The sequence below is a fragment of the Pongo abelii genome, chromosome 8 (genome assembly GCF_028885655.2).
Source record: "Pongo abelii isolate AG06213 chromosome 8, NHGRI_mPonAbe1-v2.0_pri, whole genome shotgun sequence".
NCBI classification, from domain to species: Eukaryota; Metazoa; Chordata; class Mammalia; order Primates; family Hominidae; genus Pongo; species Pongo abelii.
In genome coordinates this window covers 127,908,042-127,928,883 of record NC_071993.2, presented here as the reverse complement: position 1 = coordinate 127,928,883, position 20,842 = coordinate 127,908,042, and the positions used below count along the sequence as shown (strand labels likewise).

The following is a 20,842-nucleotide window of genomic DNA, read 5'->3' as shown; positions in this document are numbered from 1 at the left end:
ACAAAGTTTCAGTATTCACTAATTCAGTGTATACAACAACTTTACAGAATACAGCTACCATGAATAACAAGAATTGACTGTCTCTATGTGTATATATATGTTTGTATATGTGTATATATTTGTATATGTATATGTTGAATTCCATTTAGGTAAACTCCAAGCCATGTATATATATATATTTTTTTAATAATCAAACTATTGAAAACCAAGGTTAAGGAAATCTTGAAGATAATCGGAGGAAAAAAGATATAATGCAGAGAAACAAAAACAAAAATTTTTCATCAGAAACTATGTAAGCTTGAAGATAGTAGAGGGATTTTTTCTTTTTTTGGAGACAGAGTCTCACTCTGTTGCCCAGGCTGGAGTGCACTGGCACTATCTCGGCTCACTGCAACCTCCACCTCCCAGGTTCAAGCTGTTCTCCTGCCTCAGCCTCCCAAGTAGCTGGGATTACAGGTGTGCACCACCACGCCTGGCTAATTTTTGTATTTTTAGTAGAGATGAGGTTTTGCCTTGTTGGCCAGGCTAGTCTCAAACTCCTGACCCCAGGTGATCCATCCATCTCAGTCTCCCAGAGTGCTGGGATTACAGGTGTGAGCCACCGCGCCTGGCCAATGGAATGATATTTATAAAGTACTACTAGAAAAAAAAATTATAAACCCAGAATTCTACATCCTTTGAAAACTATCTTTCAAAAACAAAGGTGAAATACTTTCTCAGAGAAATAAAAGCTAAGAGAATCAACCAATATTAGACAGGCACTTCAAGAACTTACAGTAAATTCTTCAGTTGATGGGAATATATACCAGACTGAAACTTGGACCTACATAAAGAAATAAAAGCTCCAGAAATGCCAAGGGGCAGTGTAGGGGAAAGGAAACAGAGAGGGAAAGAGAAGGTAAATATATTTTTCCCAAAACACCCTATACCTTATATCAGACTTGATGAAAGACTGAATACCTTCCCCCTAAGCTCAGGAACAGGACAAGAGTATCCTCTCACTACTCTCCCATTCATTGTAGTAGAGGTCCTAGCCAATGCAACATGGCAAGAAAAACAGAAGACACACAGATTATCAATGAAAACATTAAACTGCAGTCACTTGCAGTGACATGACTGTCTACTTTAAAAAAATTTACCCAAAATTACTATTAAATAGATCTAGTAAGTGAAGTTAGCTAGATTACAGGATATGGTCAATAAACAAAAATTAATAGTATTTTTCCCTATTTCACGTATATAAAAATTAACTCAAAATGGATTAAAAGCTAAAGCTCTAAAATTCTAAGAAAAAAACAAAGGTATATATCTTCTTGATTTTGGAGAAAGCAATGGTTTCTTGGATATGACACAAAAAGTACAAGCAACAACAATACAAAATAATAAATTGGACTACATCACAATGAAAAGGTTTTGTTCTTCAAAAGACAGCACCAAGAAAGTAAAAAGACAAGCCACAAATTGAGAGAAAATATTTGCAAATCATGTATCAATCCAAAAATATGACATGAAAAATTCTAGAAATAAACAATTCATAAATTATGCGCTTTTCTGAATAGCATGATGAAATCTCCCACTGTCCTGTTCCATCCTGCCTCAATCATAAATCATCCCTCTGTCCAGAACATCCATGCTGTATACACCACCTGCCCTCAGTAGCCATACTGATTATCAGATCAACTGTTGTGATATCTCAGTGCTATGTTCAAGTAACCCTTATTTTACTTTATAATGCCCCCAAAGTGCAAGAGTAGTAATGCTGATGTATTAATTGTTCTCCTTTACTATTATTAGTTATTGTTGTTAATCTCTTATTATGCCTAATTTATAAACTTCATCATAGGTAAGTATGTATGAGACAAAACAGTATATACAGGGTTCGGTTTATAAACTTTATCATAAGTAAGTATGTATGAGAAAAAGCCTTGGCCTTTTCAACCCTATATATAATATATATAGGGTTCGGTACTATCCAGGGTTTCAGGCATCCACTGGGGTCTTGGAACATTTCCCTTCTGGGTAAGGGAGTACTACTGTATACAAAGAAATCTTATGACTCAATTATAAAAAGATAAATAATACAATTTTAAAATGGGCAAAGGACCTGCATAGACATTTCTCCAAAGAAGATATACAAATGGCCAATAAGCACATGAAAAGATACTCCACACCTTTAGCCATCAGGGAAATGCAAACCAAAGCCACAATGAGAATCAATTCATACCCATTAGCATGGTTATAATCAAAAGAACAGAGAATAGCAAGCGTTGGTGAGGATTTGGACAAATTAGACTCCTCATACACTACTAATCGGAATGTTAATTTGGAAAACAGTCCAGCAGTTCCTCAAAAAGTTAAACAGAGTTACCATATGAGTCAATAATTCCACCCCTAGAAATATACTCAAGGGAAATGAAAACACAGGTTCACACAAAACTTGCACATGAATGTGCAAAGCAGCATTATTCGTAACAGGCAAAAAGTACAAAATATCCAAATATCCATCAATAAAATAAATGTGATACATCCTTACAGTGGAATATGATTCATCAGTAACAGAGTATTGATATATGCTACAACACAGATGAACCATGAAGACATCATGCTAAGTGAAAGAAGTCATGCACAGAAGACCACAAATTATATGATTCAATTTACATAAAATGCCCAGAATGGGCCAGTCTACAGACACAGAAAGTAGGTCAGTGGTTGCCAAAGGATGAGGGAAATCGGGGAAATGGAGTATGACTGCTAGTGGATATAGGGTTTCTTTTTGAGGTAAAAAAGTTCATTGTAGTTGTGGCTGCATTAACTGTGAATATACTAAAAACCATGGAATTGTGCATTTTAAGTGAGTAAATTTTATGGTATGAGTATCTCAATAAAGCTATTATTTAAAAAAGAAAAAGAAAAAGAAAAAGACTCCAAATCTCTATCTCTAATCCTGACCTCTCTCCTAAAGCCCAGATCACTATAATGCAATATATTACAGGCATCTCAGATTTTGCATGTTGAAAACTTAAAAATTCACTGACTTCACAGATGCTTACCTCTGATAACTGGAAACACTGTCATTCAATTATACCAAAAGAAACGCTGGAGTCACTCTATTCTCTTACTCTCCTTTATACTGATCACTATAAAGGCTATCAGGTTTACCTCTTTGCAGCTCTTAAACATGACTTCTCCATGCCCCAGCTTTATTTTAGGCCCTTAAAATTTCCCACCAAAATTACTGCAAAAATCTCCTAAATGATCTTACTGCCTCCAGTCTTGCATTTCTCCAGCAGATCCTCCACTGCTGCCAGAGTTTTTCTAAGACGCAAATATGGTCACATCAATCTCCTACTCAAAAATCCAAACTCCTGCTGGGCACGGTGGCTCACACCTGTAATCCTAGCACTTTGGGAGGCCAAGGCGGGTGGATCATGAGGTCAGGAGATCGAGACCATCCTGGCTAACATGGTGAAACCCCGTCTCTACTAAAAATACAAAAAATTAGCTGGGCGTGGTGGTGGGCGCCTGTAGTCCCAGCTACTCGGGAGGCTGAGGCAGGAGAATGGCATGAACCCAGGAGGTGGAGCTTGCAGTGAGCCGAGATCGTGCCACTGCACTCCAGCCTGGGCGACAGAGGAGACTCTCTAAAAGAAAAAAAAAAAAAAAATCCAAACTCCTTTGTAATCTTACAAAACTTTCAGGACAGACAGCTGAATCTCTCTGGCTGCCTCTTATTTCATCACTCCTACAGTGTCCCATCTTTAGCCATCTTTATGGCACGCTACTTACTTCTGTGTATATTCTTGCTTTTCCCTGCAATGCTCCTTGTCAGTTTTTTACTTGGCTAACTACTGTCTACTAGTCTTGAAACTGAAAAGACTTCTGTGACTCTCCTCACAACCAGGCAATATGCAGCTCCTCTGTTTTCTCACAGCGTGTTAAGCAAGTCTCACTTACCACACTATCACGCTGTGAGTCTTCCTTACAAGATGGAGAATTATCTGAGGGTTTTCATCTCCATATCCACAGCACAAGCTAAGTGCTCAAAACTAAGGAATGACTGAGTGGTCTTGTAAATGGTAGAACTTTCATCTGCCTTAAAATGATCTAACAACTAGCATTTAATAACTCACCCTGTATTGACATTGTCATATATATGAAAATTCTAGGCTACCCCAAATAGGTTGTTATATTTAAAAGCTATTCAACACTTACACGTAAGACTTAATGAGAGCTTAGTGACACACAGTATTAAACTTTAGACTAGACAACATGTTAGGGTCAAAGTGGGATTTTACTTACCTTGACAACATCAGCTTTATGCTTTTCTAAAACTTGAAGAGTTTGGGCAGTAATGGAATCAATCACTACCACAAGTGAATGACATCCATAAGCAATTAAACCTTGCCAGCCCCTAGCAAAACAGTAATGTTAAATTTTAAGTACAGAACAAAGCAGGACAACTTCTTTCTTGCCAAGCCTAAATAAATAAGTCTAATTCATATGTACCACCATCAATAAAATCATTTAAACCCAAAGGCCAGTATTTATCATTATCCCATTTAAATAAAAGATCTGGCTAAGCTTAAAATGCTTGTTGAAATTCACTTTTCATTCGGATAAAAAAAGTTCTAAAAGATATGAAAATAGAGACCCGAGGACATAAAAAGGAACTTCTGCCCTCTGATTGTTTTTGTTTCGCTTATCCGATTTCTAATCCTTAGTATCCACAATGTGCCTGGGGATACTGCGACTAATCCCAGTCCTTCCAACTAAATAAAATAACAAACACTGCACAAGACGTTTCAGTTCTCCTAACAACATCCCACAGCCACAGAATTTTGCTTTACATTTGTCTAATGAGTAGTTTTCAGAGCTGCAGTGGTAATTTATAGTGAAAGGATAGGGTAATAAAGACGACCTGTTGAAGACAGGAATGTTCTGCACAGGAGGAGCCCGAAAAGAGAAGGTGAAAAGGACGGGTGAGAGAACAGGCGCCTAACACAGGGTCTGGCACATTGTTGAAGGACAACAGGAATACAAGACAACGAAAAAGAAAAGACAGGATGGGAAAGAGAAGGTGCACAGGGAATTAATGGTGGAGAGAGAGAAGCCTGGAAGCTGGAGGAGAGGTAAAGAGAGGGGAATGGAACGGCAAAAGGGCGAGGTGCAGACAAGACAGCAGAGAAATACGCGAGAAAGAGGGGAAATGTATTTGCATGGGGGAATTTCTCACACGGGGCTATTATCACTTTTGTAACAACAAAAATCCACGAACTGAAAGCAATCTCATTCCGTGAGGGCGGCTCCCTGCCTTGGCGAGGCCAAACTAACAAGGGGGTGAAACCTCTTGTTCTTCCCCCTTCCCCTCACACATTCCTGGCCAATCCTGGCGACCTGGAAGCCCGGCGCCCTCACCAGTCCACCGCCGCCTTGTTGTGGGCGTTGAGGGCCCCCGTGAGGGTGCGCGCCGACACCTTGAAGTTCACTGTGTAGGGCAACATCCCGGCGGCCAGCCCAGGCCCTCGGCGCTGACCCGCAACCAGGAAGCGGCGGACACTGTGCTTCCGTTCCAAACAGAGTCCGGGTGGCCCCCTGGGCGCCGCTGTCAGGTTCCGCTGGGTTCAAGTTCTACAGGCTCCGGGTTCCACCGCTCCCGGATTCCATCTCCCCCAGGTTCCGTTGCCTTCAGTTTCCTAGGATCCCAGGTTCCGCACCCTCCAGAGTGCCACCGCTTAGGCGGTTGTGCTAATCCGCGTCAGCTGGGGCTGTATTTGGAAGAAGAGGCGCTGCCTCCAGTCAAGTCTGTTTTTTTCAGGTCGGAACTGTAGGCCTTTGCGCACTGCTGGAAATCGTGAAAAGCAAGAGAGAAGAGTCCCAGTTATTCTTTCTGCCTTTGATAAGTGAATTTAGAGCAACTACTAGTGCCAGTAGGCATGGGGAATCTACCGATGAAGAAGACACAGTCTCCGCTCTCGTGGAGTTTACAGAGAATAATGAATGAGATTAATTAAGAAATGAATGAGATTAATATGAATGAAATTGCCAGACTGAATGAAGTGAATGGCCCGAATATAAACAATTTCCAAATACAGATAACACTGCATATCTAGTGTTGGCAATACTCCCTTCGCGCTTGAGGAAGAAGCACTATGTCTGGGGCCAAGGGTGACCCTTTGTTTGTTGTTGGGGTACCTTTCATTTCGCACTTTCTCCTCTGCTCCTCTCCAGGTCAGGCCCAATCCTTCCCTCCTTTGTGTTCAGTGTTGGGTTTATACACTTTAACTATAGCACTTAATGCAATGATTTCTTTTCAGCAATGATATTTGCAGATGTTTGTTTCTCTCCCCAATACATTGTTAGCTCCTTGATCAACAAAAGGGACAACATATTGGTGATTTTTCATCACAGGTTTTTGTGTCTAGCTTACCATTCTTGTAAAACAGCTTTCTCAAAGGTCACCTCATATCCTCTTAGTTGTTCAAACCAATGATCATGTTTTGGCTTTTAGTTGATCATGTTTTGCTGCGGCTTCCCTCCCTTTCCCTTGTTGGCTTGCCTTTCCTTACCCCACACCCTAACCTACTGATGCTTTGGGGGCCACCAGATGTGCCCAAAACCACAGATCTAAATTTATCACTCTCTTATTAAAAATCTTTGATGCCTCCTGTGAGAGGATTGCTAATTGGCTCCCCAAATTCATTCTCTCCTTTTTTTCTTAGGGATAGAACTTCAGTTTATATCTAGGCACCTTGTCCCTCCATTAAATGAGTACATTCCCCCAACTCCCTTTACAACTAGACCCAGCCATGAGACTACATTTCTGGCCAATAAATGAAAATGGAAGTGTTGCACAGTGACCTCTGAGAAGTCACTTTGCTGTTCTGAGCAATTTCAATAGTTATACCTTACATTATTATTATCTTCAGATATATCTGTCTCAAAGGGGAGGCCAACACATTTTTAAGTAATCATAATATAGGAAAAATTATATATACCCTAGTAGACTTAGAGTTCCTCTCATAAAGGAACAAAATCCTAGTCTTCCTTTTGCCCCAATGTCTGGCACCTTTCCTGGCATACAGTTGGTCTTCAACAAATGATTGATGGTGCAGGAGTTCCAAGCGCCCACTAAGCATAAGGTCAAACAGGCACAAGGTGACAATCAGGCATCAGCGCAGTAGCTCACAGATGGGGGCAGGCAGCAGGTAACCAGCCCTCCCATCCCCCGGTAAGAAAAAGCCTCTGGGAGAAAGAGAGATTAATTAGTTTAAATCTGTAAGCTACCTTGAAGATAATGGATGTTGGATATTTAGGGCAAGGACAGGCTGGGTTTGGGACAATAATGTATCTCCCATGATACAAGAGTGTGTAATTAAGTATGTTAATGGATTTTATGGCCTTCTCTGAAGCATCTGTCTTGGCCAGAGTGGAAGACAGAATATTGGACACACTGGACAATTGATCTCTTTAATAGGACAGAACTTATGCTCCTCTTTTATGCCTCAAAAGCTAGCATTTCGCCCCATGCCTGATGACATAAACTCCAAAGCCTGGTAATGCGCACGCACTCAGGGCATCCTGCCACTGCTAAATCATTTGCATCCCTAAACTAGGACAACTTTTTTACCCTTTTCTTTTGAAGTCAGTAGAGATAAATGCATGCGAACTTCTGATTCCTATTTTGATTTGGTGGTGGAAACACAAGAAATGGAAGAAGACAGAAATAATATGTAACAGAATAAATGACTTACTTCATAAGTAAACTTTCCAAGTTCACGTAAGTGATGAAGTCAGTAGCTTCCTTTTAAGCACTTGCAAAGTGAATACTGTGATAAACCCTTTACCTGCATCATCTCATTTCATCTGCACGAAGTCACAAAGACTATATTATCACAAATATTTTCACAAGTTCACAGAGTCGCCCAAGTTTATACAGACAATAAAAGGCAGAGCCAGCATTGGAACCCAGGGGAGTCTGATTCTGAAATGCATGCCTTTAACCACATTGCCTTCCATGTCATATACTCCACAGCCCAGTTAGAAGAAACTCCAGCTGCCTGGGAAGCGTGAGATTTGAAAAAACAACAGCTTTACTAAGACATAATTCACGTACCATACAATTCATCCATCTAATATGTATAATTTGCTGTGTTTTGGTATATTCACAGAGTTTAGCAACCATCACCATAATCAATTTCAGGACATTTTATCACTTCTAAAAGAAACCCTGTACCCATTAGCAGTTGCTCACCATTTCCCCCACTTGCCATCCCTCAACTCTAGCAACTGCTCATCTACTTTCTGTCCATATACATTTGCCTGTTCTGGACAGTTCATATGAAGGGAACCATAAAGCATGTAGTATTTTATGCCTGGCTTATTTCGCTTACCATAGCATTTTCAAGATTTGTCCATGTTGTATCGTCTATCAGTACTTTATTCCTTTTCACTGCTGAGTAATATTTCATTATATGGATATACCATCTTTTATTTATTCAGTCATCAGCTGATAGGCATTTGGTTTGTTTCTGCTTTCTAACTATTTCAAATATGTTGCTATGGACTTTCCTGTACATATTTTTTGTGTGAATATATGTTTCAATTCTTTTGGGTATATACCTAGTAGTACAATTGCTGGCTCATACAAAAACTCTATATTTAACTTTTTCAGGAAACTGCCAGACTGTTTTCCAGAGACTGCACCATATTGCATTTCTGTTAGCAGTGTGTTAAGTATTCCAGTCTCTCCAAATCCTGGCCAACACTCATTATTATCTGTCTTCTTTATAATAGCCATCCTAGTGGGTGTGAAGTAGTTCTCGTTGTAGTTTTGATATGCATTCTTCTGATGGCTAATGATGCTGAGCATCTTTTCAAGTGCTTATTGGCCATTTATATCTTCTTTGAGTAAATATTCAGATCCTTTGCTTATTTTTATATTGAGGTATCTGTCTTTTCACTATTGAGTTATGAGAGTTCTTCATATATTCTAGAAACAGTCTCTTTTTTTTTTCTTTTTTTTTAAGACAAGTTCTCACTGTCACCCAGGCTGGAGTGTAGTGGTGTGATCATAGCTCACTGTAGCCTCACACTCCTGGGCTCAAAGGATCCTTCTGCCTCAGCATCCTGAGTAGCTGGGATTACAGGCAGGAGCCACAGTGCCTCTTTGAGTCTCTTGTCAGATACATAATTTGCCAAAATGTTCTCACATTCTGTAGGTGGCAGCATGGACTTTGAGCCACTTAGCTGAGTAACACATTCCCAATGAGGCAAAGGGCTGTGGTCAAGGTCTTATTTCCAAAACCAAGCACTGGCCTGGATGTGGTCTGATTGTGGTCTGATTGTGGAAAGCAAAGGGAAAACAACTCTGACAATGAGAATTGTGTATCTCAGCACAAGGTGCATTACTCCCAGGAAAAATTGGATGAGTCAAAGGGAAAATCTTCTTTTTTATATGTTTCATTATTTGTGTAGCTTTTATTTGCATTTCTGTTTTATGTGAAATGGCAAGATAATGAGCAACTTTAGGCACACTGGTGACAGTCCTACACGGTATCTTCTAGCATCTTCTAGCACCATGGGCTTCTGTGTGCACAAGTCCATAAAATCCATGCATTCTGTGTGTTTCTTTAAAGGCTTTCCAATGCCCTTCTATTGCTAATGCCAGATATCATTTGTTGAGCATTTAACCATGTGCTAGGAGATGAGCTAAGGACTTTCTATGTGAGCTAAGCCTGTTTCACTTTTTAACCCCTCACACTGGATTTTCTTCTGGCCCTGGAGAGTCATGGAAGGTTAGCATTAGTAACAGGAGAGCGTTTGTTGGGACTTTGGGCAGATTACTTGACCTCATTAAGCCTCCTTTTCTCCTTCTGTTATTTGTGGGGAGGAGAGTAACTATTCCTGGATGATGAAAAACACTAAATTAGATAACATATTAAAAGAGCTCAAAACAGCACCTAGCTTCCTACGTACCTTATTATTTGCTGACAGTGCTGGAGCATGAATCTAGCCTCCTGTTTTCTTTCTTTCTTTTTTGAAACAGGGTCTCACTCTGTCACCCAGGCTGGAGTGCATTGGCATGGTCTTGGCTCACTACAACCTCTGCCTCCTGGGTTCAAGTGATTCTCGTGTCTCAGTCTCCTGAGTAGCTGGGATTACAGGCATGAGCCACGAAGCCTATTTTTTTGTATTTTTGGTAGAGACAGGTTTCACCATGTTGGCCAGGCCGGTCTTAATCTCCTGGCGTCAAGTGATCAGCCCGCCTCGGCCTCTCAAAGTGCTAGAATTACAGGTGTGAGCCACTCTGCCCGGCTGAGGCCTCCTATTTTCAATAACAACACTAACCCATCTAAGCTATACCATCTTGAATTTGAAGACAGATATTTATATTTTCTCTTTAAGGAGCAGCTTGCAGGAGAAGAAATAATAAGGATTTGGGTAAAGATAGAGTTGAATTTGCTGCGTGAGTCACCAGGACACCACAACTGCAGCCCGTTTTCTCTTTTTTAAAAAGTTGCTGTATTCTTCTTTATGTTTCCAAAGAGTAGGATGAGATTGTCCTGAGGCACTTTCAGTATAGGTGAGGGCTCTATGAACCCCCGCTTTGGCTGTTGCTGGTACCCAGGCCTCTCAATTCAGTCTGTCCACACTCACGGCTGTTTTAGGGCGACTTCGTTTTTCTGTTTTTTCTGAGACGGAGTCTCGCTCTGTCGCCCAGGCTGGAGTGTGGTGGCGCGAACTCGGCACACTGCAAGCTCCGCCTCTCGGGTTCACACCATTCTCCTGCCTCAGCCTCCCGAGTAGCTGGGACTACAGGCGCCTGCCACCACGCCCAGCTAATTTTTTGTATTTTTAGTAGAGACGGGGTTTCACCATGTTAGTTAGGATGGTCTCGATCTCCTGACCTCGTGATCTGCCCGCCTCGGCCTCCCAAAGTGCTGGGATTACAGGTGTGAGCCACCGTGCCTGAGGGCAGACTTTGATTTACAGGCTGGTCTTACTCTAAGTAGAAATGCAAGTATGACACACAGAGATTCAAAAAACCAGTGGTAAATAGTTTTAGAGTAGCTCTAGAACTAAAACAAGGGCTTTAAGGAGTCATAACAGTGAACGCATCAGGCAGCATTTGGAAAATTACTGCTGAGATTGACCTAGAGGAGGGGTTAACTCCACTCTTTTTAAAGGATCAGGCTGTCTTCACACTCTGTGAAAGACTCGGCTGTTTGAGCTGCCAGGCGTGCCCCACCCAGTGCTCTCCAAGAGCTGTGGGCCGGGACGGCCACTCTGCAAGTCACAGAAGCTTACTTAGGCAGATGCTGCTCAGGGCTTGCCTCTGGTGACTGCAGGAGTTAGGTTTTAAAGGAGAAGGGCTACAACTTGTGTACCTTTCAGTATGATGTCGCCTCCAGTCTCCTCCTGGTTTGACCTGCACTGAGCCTCCCTTTTCAGTCCTGGTCTCAACTCAGAACCCTTTCCTGGTGCTTGGCTGCGCCACCTCCCACCAACTTTAGCATCAAAATGTGCCAAGACCTTTACTGCGTTTGTTAGAGTATTTGCCTTAGAACATTGGTACTTTAAATCAGCTAATCCTGTATTATTTAACCAAAAGCATTTGAATTTCCAGCGAACCTTATTTTGTCAACCTTATTTTGGGTATCACCAATCCCATTTTCTAAATGAAGGAACTCAGCCTTAGAAAGATTAAGTGACTTACGATCACATAGCTAGCTGAGGACAGAAACGAACCTTGACCAGGTTTTCTCACTTCCAAGCCAGGGCTCTGTCCAGGATATAGAGCTGCTTCGTGTGAGATTTAGGAGTGTTTGTGAAGTTCTCATGGGGGTTGAATAGGGACCAGGAGTGCATAGTTTGCACAGCAAGACATTTTAAAGAAACATCACCCGGTAACATGGAAGACAAAGTCACCAGCACAGTGGGTGACCGGCTGAGCAGGGAGAGCACTAAACTGACAGCTCAGATCCGGCATCGACTTATCTTTTCTCCTTGAACACGTTCCACTCACTCCTTACTTCTTTGTGGATAATCGTCAGTCCTATGTATTATTTGACTACCCTCGTTATTAATCTCTTTTTATGTCTCTACATATTATGGGTGATAATCACAGTACAATGGATTAGTCACTGCACTTTATGACATGGTGATTAAGGTTTATTAGACTGAAGCATGTTTCTGAGAAGAGCAGTCGTGATGAAATGCATTTATCCTGAGCAGGCTGTGTGGGGGATATGCTCTTCTAACACCCTTGGCACAAGGAGAGGCAGCTGGGTATTGCTGGAAACAGTGAGGGCTTTGCAGTTTTAGGCAGATAGATAGACAGGAGTCCTACCCTGTCCCTGCCACCTCCTAGCTCTGTAACTTTAGGGAAGTTTAGAGGATAAAAATAATACATAATGGTACTTCATAATCATTGAATGAAATCATAAAGGTAAGGTACCAAGATTAAGTCACTAATTGATACATTGTATTTAATATAATGTAGAGGGAGAAACACCAGGTGAGGAGCTAGGTGGTTTGGGCGCCAGACCCAGGGGTCCATCACTTGCTGTGTGCTCTTAGAAAAGCAACCTTGCCTTGCTGAGCCTCAGTTTCCTCACCTGAACAATGGAGCTAATAGTAACCCACCTGGGAAAGTTGTGATGATTAAATGAGGTCATGTATGTAACAGAGGCAGGGGGCAGGTGCTCAGTCAGTGCTTTTACTGTGGTCATGAGGACAGAGCCCAGCCCTGAACTCCAGGTCATTTTGCTAAACCTCTGTCCTGCTCTCTGTATAAGGCCTGAGCGCCGCTCCCTCAGCCATGAGTGGATCCCAGCATGTCTCATCCCTGGGACTACACAGATTCTGTCAATGTGTGTTTTTCCAGTGATTGACTGTTTTTAAAGAAAAAATGAGCTACAGGACTTTCTTATTTGATTTCTTCATCAGAATTTTGTTAGTTCAAATACACAATGTCTGAACATTGTGCTCATGGAAGAGCATTTCATACATTACATTAAACTAACAAGGTTGTATCTGGTGTGTGATCATGATTTCTGGAGGAAAAAATAATTCTATTGATTTCTCATTCTTAATGAGCTGAGCCTTGGTGGAAATAGTTTGTGCGATGCTTTAACAAGTTTAAGGATTTCATAATTTTAGCTGGTCTTTCTCAGAATCCTCCAGTTGTTGCAATTAAAAATAAATGCCAGTTTACCACTGTTTCTTTGGATCTCTCAGTATCATACTTGTGCTTCTACTCAGGATAACATTAAGTTGTAAATCAGAGTCTTCTCTGTAACAGCCTTGAGTGTTGATGTGGTTTGGGTGTTTGTCTCCAAATCTCTTGTTGAAACGTGATCCTCAGTGTTGGGGAGAGGCCAGGTGGAAAGTGTTTGAATCATGGGGGTGGATCCTTTGTGAACAGCTTGGTGCTCTCCTAGTGGTCATGAGTTCTTCTATTAGTTCAGGGGAGAGCTGCTTGTTTAAAAATCCTGCCACCTCCTCCCTTTTGTCTCTTACTCCCCCTCTTGCCATGTGACACGCTGCTCTCCTTCACCTTCTGCCGTGATTGTAAGCTTCCTGAGGCTCTCACCAAAAGCCAAGCAGACATTGGTGCCATGCTTGTACATGGCACTGCAGAACTGCGAGCCAAAATACACCTCTTTTTAAATTACCCAGTCTCAGGTATTCCTTTGTGGCAACACAAATGGACTGATACAAGTGTGGACAGACTGAACTGAGAGGCCTGGATGCCAGCATTGGACAGAGCAAGGGCTCATGGCATCCTAACCTATAATGGAAGTGCCTCAGGACAATCTCATCCTACTCTTTTGAAACATAAACAATAATATAACTTTTTTTAAAAAAAGAGAAAAATGCATCCATAATCTTCATTTCCTAATGTGATTATTTTTATATTTACACATTTCCCCCTAGTTCTTCTCCAAATGATGTATTTTACATATTTACATAATATGCACATATCTTAATTTTTTCTTTGAACAGTCTATCATAATCATATTTATAATCTTTATGTAATCATCATAATTACCATTTGAATGATTTTATCATATTTGTTAGAGTGCATATACAATACTCATTTAGCTCTTCCACTATGACCTAACATTTAAGTTACTTCCAATTTTATAATAATAAAGTTACAGTAAACATCTGTATACTTCTGGTTGGTTTAATTATTTCCTCAAGATAATTCTCAGAAGTAAGTAGAACTATTTTTTTACTTTTAAAAATGTCTGTATTTAAGAATAAATAAATACTTGTTGAAAATACAGGTCTCAGAAACGCATAAACACAAAAATTAATTATATTATCACTAGCAAGAATGTCTTCTTTTGACCGTCTTCCTTTAAAATGTATTTATGTATTATTTTTATGAAATTGAGTTCATTATATAAAGTACTATTTTTACTCTTCTCTTTCCATTCAATAATTGGATGTAAGCATTTGCAATATTTTCCTAATTTATCATGTCTTTTATTTTCTGAATTTTTTGAGATACAGAAATTTAACATTTTTAATGGAACTAAATACACTGACCTTTCATTTAGTGTGTCCTTCATTGCCTGAATGCCAGACTGTCCTTTGACAATATAGTGTTCTATATTTGCAATAACATGTCTGACTATAGGGCAAAATAAATTAAAAAATAAACTTTATCTGAAGTTTCAGGTGTTTCCAAACCTGGAGCCAGATTTGGAAGGTGCTGAAGGCATTATCCCTCTTTCCCCCTCACCCTGCTCCACTCTCTGGCCTGCAGGGAGCCCGGGCTTCCCAGCCTTACCTTGCCTTCACTGGTCCCTGGATACCATGACATAGCTCAGCAGGTGGGAGGCTGGGTGCAGGTGGCTGGAGACAGTGACCAGATCCATATATCTTTCTCAAGATAAACATAGCCGGGTGGTTGCAGAACAAGCCAATTACTGAGAATTTGGCTCCTACCTTTGAAGGATGGTCTTTTGAGGAGGACCTGTAATACCCAGGGGTTTCCAGTCAAATTAATTAGATAAGTCATACCTGGCTTTGCTTTGTGCCAAGTTCCTCACGTTTTTTTTTCATTTGCATGGATAGTTTCAATAGAAAGTAGAGAAGGAAAACAGAAATTAACCCTCCTCATGGCAGAATGTAGTGGTTATAAAAATTAATTCCCTGTAGGAATCAGGCTTAAATTTCACTTACATTTTTAAAAGGGAAAATCTACTAGAATTCTTGCATAATTGTAGAAAGGGACATCCTATAAAACTTGGTGAGCTGAATAACAATGCCACTTATTGAGAAGCAGCACAGTAAGTAGAATTTTGTGATTATATATTATATGCAGTACTTAATATAGATCTTATATAAGTACATAGATATATATATTTTACATGAGAGGACTTCAAAAAGCTTATGGAAAATGGAATTAAAAGATAAAAAATATAAACCGATTTCTCAACATAAGCTCCATCAAGTTCAAGACACTTTGGTAAGTGATGATGCTAGCCATTCAGCCTATCTGTAAGGAACTAAGGGCCCGGGAAATTTAACCATGTCAATGCAATCTTTTAAAATTATTAACCCAAGAAAAATGGGTGCACTTTAAAGATTTTTTTAAGTTTAGGAAACAGAAAAGAAGTCAGGAGAAGCCAAATCAGGACTGTAAAGTGGATGCCTAATGATTTTCCATCAAAACTCTTGCAAAACTGTGGTTGTTCGATGAGGCTTGAAGGAGCAAGAGTGTTGTCACGGTGGAAAAGGACCCTCTGGTGAAGCCTTCCCACGTGTTTTTATACTAAAGTTTTGGCTAACTTTCTCAAAATAAGCAGATGTTATCATTCTTTGGGCCTCCAGAAAGTCAGCAAGCAAAATGCCTTCAGCATTCCAAAAAACCATTGCCATGACCTTTGTTCTTGACCGGTCTGCCTTTGCTTTGACTGAACTACTTCCACCTCTTGGGAGTTATTACTTTGGTTATGCTTTGTCTTCAGGATTGTACTGGTAAAACCATGTTTCATCTTCTGTGATAATTCTTCACAGACATGCTTCAGGATCTTAATCCCACTTGTTTAAAATTCCCATTGAAAGCACTGTTCTTGTCTGTAGCTGATCTGGGTCCAATGGTTTTGGCACCCATCGAGAGGAAAGTTTGCTCAACTTTAATTTTTTAGTCAGAATTGTGGAAGCTGAACCAGTTGAGGTGGCTGTGGTGCTGGGTATTGTTCTTGCTGTGAATCATCAGTCCTCCTCAATTAGGGCACACACGAGGTGAATGTTTTCCTAGCAAATTGATGTGGATGGTCTGGGGCTATGGGTTTCATCTTCAACATCACCTCATCCCTTCCTAAAATGAATTATCTATTTGTAAACTGCTGATTCTTTGGAGGTATTTTTCCTGCAAACTTTTCGTAAAGCATCAATGATCTCACCATTCTTCCACCCCAGTTTCGCCATAAATACGATGTTCGCTTTTTCTTCAATTTTAGCAGAATTCACATTGCTCTGACAGGGGCTCTTTTCAAACTGATGTCTTATCCTTCTTAGTGACAAACCAAATCCTGTTCAGACATGTTATATAACAAGTCAGTACAAGTTTATTTTGGTGCAAAAAAATGAAATCCATGTATAGTTTTTTCATAATGCATATTTTTCATGAACTTTTGAAGACCCCTTGTATATGTGTGTGCATAGGTATGTGTGTGGAGATATATATATATAAAATCACAAATACAAAAAATATATACTTATATTATATACACATATATATACACATACAGTGTTTTAGTTCCTACCGTAACTTGCCACCGATATGGTAAAATGACAGTGAGCTTCAAATATTCTCATTTGGAGCCTTGTTTTTCCTAGCTGAGCACCCTCTGGGGGTTCTGAGTACTGTGAGTTACTACTGAGAGCCAGGGCATAACAGGCCAACAGAACAGCCATTCTCAAAGACGTTTATGGTGTCTGTGATTGAGGAATCCATTGGTTCTCTGCTGCGGTTAGCCCATAAGAACAGTCTTTACATGGTAATGTGTTCATATTAGAGTTATATTGGTATTACAGAATTTGCATTCGGGTCCATTAACCTACAAAAAGAGATAGTAGGTGCCTTAATATGATGTAGGTAGTAGGTGATTCAAAGAAGTGGTAGTAATGCAACATCAATTTCTAAACAGTGGGGAAATTGTCCACCCTGAACAGTACCTATTCTTCTAAAACACAGAGCTAGGTGTAGTAAAATTTTCTTTCATCCCTAAAAGTCACAAGGGCTCCCAATGGCCTCCTGGGAAACGGTGCTCTACCCCTACCCCATCCATCTTCATTCAAGTTTGCACATATTCATGGAGCATCTGTTAAGTCTAGCACTGCAGGCCCAACTGTAGTACATGTACCAATCAACAGTTGGCGGGGATATGGCAGTGCAGTCAGCACATGTTGAGACAGGCTTCAGGGGGCTCCCATTCAACCAGGACAATGCCACTTTTCTCCCATTGCTGGGTCCCTGTTGATACTGCTTCCTTTGCCTGGAACATCCTTTTGTCTTTCTTTGACTTACTTTTCCTCCATGAAAACCCAGAGGTCTTTCTAGAATCTCCAGATTTTGAGGCTTAATACCATTAGTTTTAATCCTGTCATATTCTTTCTTTTAAAAAAATACATTTTCTTTATTTTTCTGACTTTAGTATGTATTCATGAATGAAATATTGGTAAATTTTCAAAAATGTATCATGGGGTAGGATGCAGTGGCTCACGCCTGTAATCCCAACACTTTGGGAGGCTGAGGTGGGAGGATTGCTTGAGCTCAGTAGTTTGAGACGAGCCTAGGCAACATAGCAAGACTTAATCTCTACTAAAAATAAAAAAAAAAAAAACATTGCCAGGCGTGGTGGTAAGCACCTAGAGTCCCAGCTACTCAGGAGGCTGAGGCGGGAGGATCACTTCAACTCAGGAGTTCGAGGACTGCAGTGAGCTATGATCGTGCCACTGCACTCCAGCCTGTGTGACAAAGGGAGACCCTATCTCAAAAAAAAAAAAAAAAAAACAAAGAAAGTACCATTGAAATATTAGTAACAACAAAAATTTATAGAAGAAAAAAACTATTAATCTTATCTAAAGGTAGCTATTCTATTTCTATCATTTTAAATGTATCTTTTCATCTGCCTGTTCCCTTCTTTAGACCTCTTGGGGACACATGTTCATGTCTTATTTATCTTGTACCGCCCGCCCCCCGACCCCGGCTCTGTGACTGTCTCACATAGTAGGCACTCTATACATGTTTGTTGAACTGAACCAGATAAATTAACTTAAATGCTTTTATTGCTACAAAAAAAAGAGAAAAAAATGACCATATTAATAATTTTAGGAGGATGTTAGAAAAGAAACATAAATTTCTCCTGCCAAGTAGAGGGATATAATGAAGGCAAAAGAAGTTGAGTATAAAAAGAAAGTATAGGTAATAAATCAAATCACTCTGTTGAAAACTGCTACAATAAATGGATTACCCTTTGGTAAATCTTTTTAAAAAACAATAAAATAAATGGACATTATTAGAAATATGAAGATGTTACAGCAATGAAAAAAAAATTTTTTTAAGTACCATGCATACTTGTATATTATAAATTTGAAAGTCTAAATAAAATGAGTGATTTTTCCAACAAATAGAAATTGCTATCACAATAATTTTTTTAAAAATATATGAAAAAAACAATAACTAAACAGGAGTGAATAAAAGGAATACACCTGCCCTCCTCCTCACTGCCACTGTTCACTTGGTTTACTTTACAGGTGCATTCTTTTACTGTCAAGAAACTGATTAGGGCCAGGTGCGGTGGCTCACGCCTGTAATCTCAGCATTTTGGGAGGCCAAAGTGGGTGGATCACTTGAGGTCAGAAGTTCGAGGCCAGCCTGGCCAACATGGCAAAACCCTGTCTCTACTAACAATACAAAAATTAGCTGGGCACAGTGGTACACACCTATAATCCCAGCTAATTGGGAGGCTGAGGCAGGAGAATCGCTTGAAGCCAGGAAGCAGAGGTTGCAGTGAGCCAACATTGTACCACTGCACTCCAGCCTGGGTGACAAAGCAAGATTCTGTCTTAAAAAAAAAAAAAAGAAAAGAAAAGAAAAGAAAAGAAAAGAAAAAAAACTATTAAATACCATCATCTAGAAAGCAGTGAAAAACCTCCGGCCAAAAGAGAGTGTATTTATTAATGTTTTGAGTTACAAACAACATAAACTACTCTGGTTAATATAACCAGAAAAAAATATTCATTGTAAGAGGGTTTAGAAACCAGTACACTCAATGGGAACTAGGTTTGAGCAGGAATGAAAAGGAGATGAGGCATGACCAATCGAAACTGCACTGGGAATATGCTCAAGACCCCACTGCTCCCACCTTGACACTCACTGCTGCTGGCCTTGCCGCCCCTGAACATCCTGCTCCTCCCTCCTGCAAGACTCACCCCTACATCACTGGACTCTTTAATCCACAACAGCCAACACACACACACACACACACACACACACACACACACACACACACACACGCCTCTGACTGCCTCACTCCTTCGAGTTCAAAGTCCCAGACAGAAGCATCTGCTTGGCTGTGCTAGGTCATGAGCTTGACATTCTCACAACATAGAAAATATGTCTGGATTCTCCGTGTGAAAAATGAGACATATCTACCATGGTCTGTTCATTTGGGGGCTCATATATGCTTCTTCCTGTATTTATGCTTCTAAATATCACTCCCGCCTAGCAGTTTTATTACCTCTCATGACTCAAGATGCAGTAGTCTGCTCTCCTAGGACAGCCTCACCGAAACCCCACTAGTTATTGGATTGAGTCCTATGAAATTGTCATTTTTATAGGTCAGAAAATGGTTGAATATCATCATTTTCATATGGTTCAACCTAACAGTACACCTTGCTCCAATTTATTTAATCTAGCAAAATGCAGGGTTGTGGATGGGACATTGGGGCTCCTTAGCCCAGTGCCTCCTAGGGACACTTTTTTCACAATGAAGGAAGTTTCTAGAACAGAAGGGATGCTGTGTGGGCTACCATGATGTATCCAGTAAGTCATGGAGGATGGTGCTGGCAAAAACGTCATGGGCAGAAGCAACACATCTAAGTCCAGGTAAGAGGGCCTATTCCAGTAAGGGAGAAGCTCTGCCGAAGCTTCCATGGTGAAAAGCACCTGGTGTGATCAAGCTACTGCCAGATTATTACACCATATTGGGGTTTTAGGTTTGGTTGTCGCTGCCATCAAATTGTACAGTCCCGTGGCACTGCCAAGGCGATCTTAAGAGAGAAGTCCATGTTGTGGAGCCCACGCACAGCCTCTGCTTCATGAGCAAGCTCTGGGCTGGCCAAGGAAGAGGGCTGACCGACATCTGCACAGTGGCTACCTTTTGAGGGGAAATCTCATGAGTCACAAATATTCTCAAAGTCTGAGTCCAGGCACAGAGATCTATCCACGTATCTCTCCCCCGAGCCTCCTTGTGATACCATTTCAATATCCATTAACAGAATGAGTAAACTACATTTTCTCCTGTACACTAGCAAGAAACAGCCTTCAACACAGAACAAGGGAGCCCCAGATGAAAGTGGAATTGGACTTTTATTAACTAGCACATGCTATGTCTCCTTCTCTCATTCTTCTGCCTAATTCTCCTATCAGTCTTTCAGAACTTGCCTGAAGAAACATTTCCTCCAGGAAGTTTTCTTTGATGCCTGTTGTAGGTTGTGTTTCTCTGAAGCAGGTGCTTAGATGGGGTTTGGTATGCCAAGTACGAAAAGGCTGGTCTCCCACCGTGCCCCCACAACAGCACCGAGTTTATTTCCG

General features: G+C 40.6%; 1 protein-coding gene and 1 long non-coding RNA gene across 2 annotated transcripts in view; one reads left to right on the top strand and one right to left on the bottom strand.

Moving 5' to 3' along the window:
• The window catches only part of WDR11 (WD repeat domain 11), a 58,423-nt gene extending 52,335 nt beyond the window's left edge, over nt 1-6,088 (bottom strand). Inside the window, exons 1-2 of the mRNA XM_024253701.3 lie at nt 5,416-6,088; nt 4,300-4,411 (exon numbers count right to left, since the gene is read on the bottom strand). Of these exons, the coding sequence (XP_024109469.2) occupies nt 4,300-4,411; nt 5,416-5,501 (198 nt within the window). The 5' untranslated portion in view covers nt 5,502-6,088. The remainder of the gene's footprint in view (nt 1-4,299; nt 4,412-5,415) is intronic.
• LOC100938619 (uncharacterized) overlaps nt 5,743-20,842 on the top strand; it is an 84,696-nt gene continuing 69,596 nt past the window's right edge. The window contains exon 1 of the long non-coding RNA XR_151934.3: nt 5,743-6,228. This is a non-coding gene — a long non-coding RNA (uncharacterized LOC100938619). The remainder of the gene's footprint in view (nt 6,229-20,842) is intronic.